Source organism: Sciurus carolinensis, chromosome 11 (assembly GCF_902686445.1).
Source record: "Sciurus carolinensis chromosome 11, mSciCar1.2, whole genome shotgun sequence".
In the NCBI taxonomy this organism is placed as follows: Eukaryota; Metazoa; Chordata; class Mammalia; order Rodentia; family Sciuridae; genus Sciurus; species Sciurus carolinensis.
The window spans coordinates 19,325,795-19,327,354 of record NC_062223.1 but is presented as its reverse complement, the minus strand read 5'-3'; the positions used below and the strand labels follow the sequence as shown (position 1 = coordinate 19,327,354).

The 1,560-nt window shown below is 40.4% G+C and overlaps 1 protein-coding gene across 1 annotated transcript; it reads left to right on the top strand.

Moving 5' to 3' along the window:
- Positions 1-347: 347 nt before the first annotated feature.
- On the top strand, positions 348-1,277 carry LOC124960173 (olfactory receptor 1086-like). Its single transcript, XM_047518745.1, has one exon. It carries the CDS (start codon positions 351-353, stop codon positions 1,275-1,277), a length of 927 nt encoding a protein of 308 aa, XP_047374701.1. The 5' UTR covers positions 348-350.
- Positions 1,278-1,560: the final 283 nt, after the last annotated feature.

Genomic DNA, 1,560 nt, shown 5'->3' with positions numbered 1-1,560 from the left:
TTTTCTCCAACTTACCTTGTGTTTCAATGTGAATAATTTTGTAATAAGCTAATAGAATCTAATGGTATATTAATCAGTTTACCTGATGACATAAGAAATGACATGGGTATAGTCACTGTGTAAACAGCCTTGTGTTCTACATGACTCTCCAGGGAATACTGGGAGCTGTCCATTCACCATCATGGCTGTCTTCTGATCTACTGCTTGGAAATTATGCAGACAAATAAGCACACATACACACACATACACATGCATGTCCATGCTCCTTAGGTTCACTGTGCTGTTCATTCTTTCCTAGTTATGTCGGTGTGATGTTATGATCATCTTCAAGTGCTCCATGGGATTTCAGCATGAAGAATGTCACTGAAGTAACTGTGTTTGTGCTGAAGGGCTTCACTGACAGTCCTGAACTGCAGATCTTCTTCTTCCTCCTGTTTCTAGCACTTTACCTGTTTACTCTCATGGGAAATTTAGGACTGATTGCCTTAGTCATTGTGGATTCCCAGATGCACAACCCAATGTACTGTTTTCTGGGTGTATTGTCTTTAATAGACACCTGCTATTCCTCTGTTATCACTCCAAATATGTTGGTGGACTTTCTGTCAAGGGAGAAAGCCATTTCATTTGGTGCATGTGCAGCCCAGATGTTCCTTGCTGTAACCTGTGGAACCACAGAGTGCTTTCTCTTGGCAGCCATGGCTTATGATCGCTATGTGGCCATCTACAACCCACTTCTCTATTCAGTGAGCATGTCACCCAGGGTCTATGTGTCGCTCATGGTGGCTTCCTGTGTTGGTGGGATTCTGCATGCTATAACACACACGACTGCCACTTTCAGCCTGTTCTGTGGATCCAAAGTAATCAAACACATCTTCTGTGACATCCCTCCTCTCCTTGCCATTTCTTGTTCTGACACCCGCCCCAACCAGCTTCTGCTCTTCTACTTTGCTGGCTCCATTGAGATATGCACTATCCTAATCGTCCTGATCTCCTATGGTTTCATTCTGTTGGCAATTCTGAGAATCCGCTCTGCTGAAGGGAAGAGGAAAGTCTTTTCCACCTGTGGCTCCCACCTAACTGCAGTGTCCATTTCTCATGGTACTGCTGTATTCATGTATGTGAGACCAACATCCAACTATGCTTTGGAGCATGACATGATAGTGTCTATATTTTACACCATTGTTATTCCCATGCTGAATCCCCTCATCTACAGTTTGAGGAACAAGGATGTAAAAGAAGCAATGCAGAGTTTTTGGGCAAAATTAATTTATCATTAAGGTATATCTTTCCCTCTAAAATTATATTGAAAAAATTTGTGTGATAGGTATGTCAGTGTCAAGAGGATGTAATGAAAGTGTGTATTTTAATGTGTTAGTGTATTTCTTGTTTGAAGACATTTGAAAATAAAGTTCATTGATGATCTCCATTATGTTGTTTTGCATGCAGAAAAATTTTTAACATCCTTTTGCTTTTTACAATGTTCATACTGATATATGAATATGCATACATACCTATGAGCATCTATGCTGATACTAAGTGAAATGCTAAAAGATCCACACA

Excerpts from the sequence above, each read along its gene's own strand:
- LOC124960173 (XM_047518745.1), top strand. The coding sequence starts at position 351 with ATGAAGAATGTCACTGAAGTAACTGTGTTTGTGCTGAAGGGCTTCACT.